General features: G+C 39.8%; 1 protein-coding gene across 1 annotated transcript in view; it reads left to right on the plus strand.

Annotated features, from left to right (window-relative positions):
- The window catches only part of LOC109350539, a 985-nt gene that overhangs the window by 338 nt on the left and 107 nt on the right, over positions 1 to 540 (plus strand). The window contains exon 2 of the mRNA XM_019591771.1: positions 10 to 531. Coding sequence (XP_019447316.1) covers positions 10 to 531 — 522 coding nt within the window. The remainder of the gene's footprint in view (positions 1 to 9; positions 532 to 540) is intronic.

Genomic DNA, 540 nt, shown 5'->3' on the forward strand with positions numbered 1-540 from the left:
CTCACCAAGCCCTGCAAATTCAAACATCAACAAAGAGAGGAAATTTCAATGTGAAGAATTTCAATAAGAACTCAAGCAGGACTTGGGATTCAAAAGGTGGACCAAGAAAGGGAGTTGATCTGCAAGATCAGTTCAGTAGGAGGAGTGATGGAAAACAATCCAAGAACTGGAAGAGAAAAACTGATAAGAGGAGAATAAAGTGTTACAATTGTGACAAACTAGGACACTTTGCCTCTGAATACTATGCATCAAATAAAAAACAACATCAAGTGAAGCAGGATCCTGAAGCAAATCTTGCTAAGAAAGAGAGTGAAGACTTTGATGATGAGGCAGTTCAGCTAATGATGACAACAATCAGCAAACTTAGAAATGATGTATGGTACCTTGACTCAGGGTGTTCCAATCATATGACTGGACACAAGGATTGGCTAGTAAACTTTGATCCAACCAGAAGAAATAAGGTGAAGTTTGCTGACAACAGAGTTGTAGCAGCTGAAGGAACAGGGGACATTCCACTAAGGATGCAAGATGGTAGGAAAG

This window comes from Lupinus angustifolius, chromosome LG06 (assembly GCF_001865875.1).
Source record: "Lupinus angustifolius cultivar Tanjil chromosome LG06, LupAngTanjil_v1.0, whole genome shotgun sequence".
Taxonomy (NCBI): domain Eukaryota; kingdom Viridiplantae; phylum Streptophyta; class Magnoliopsida; order Fabales; family Fabaceae; genus Lupinus; species Lupinus angustifolius.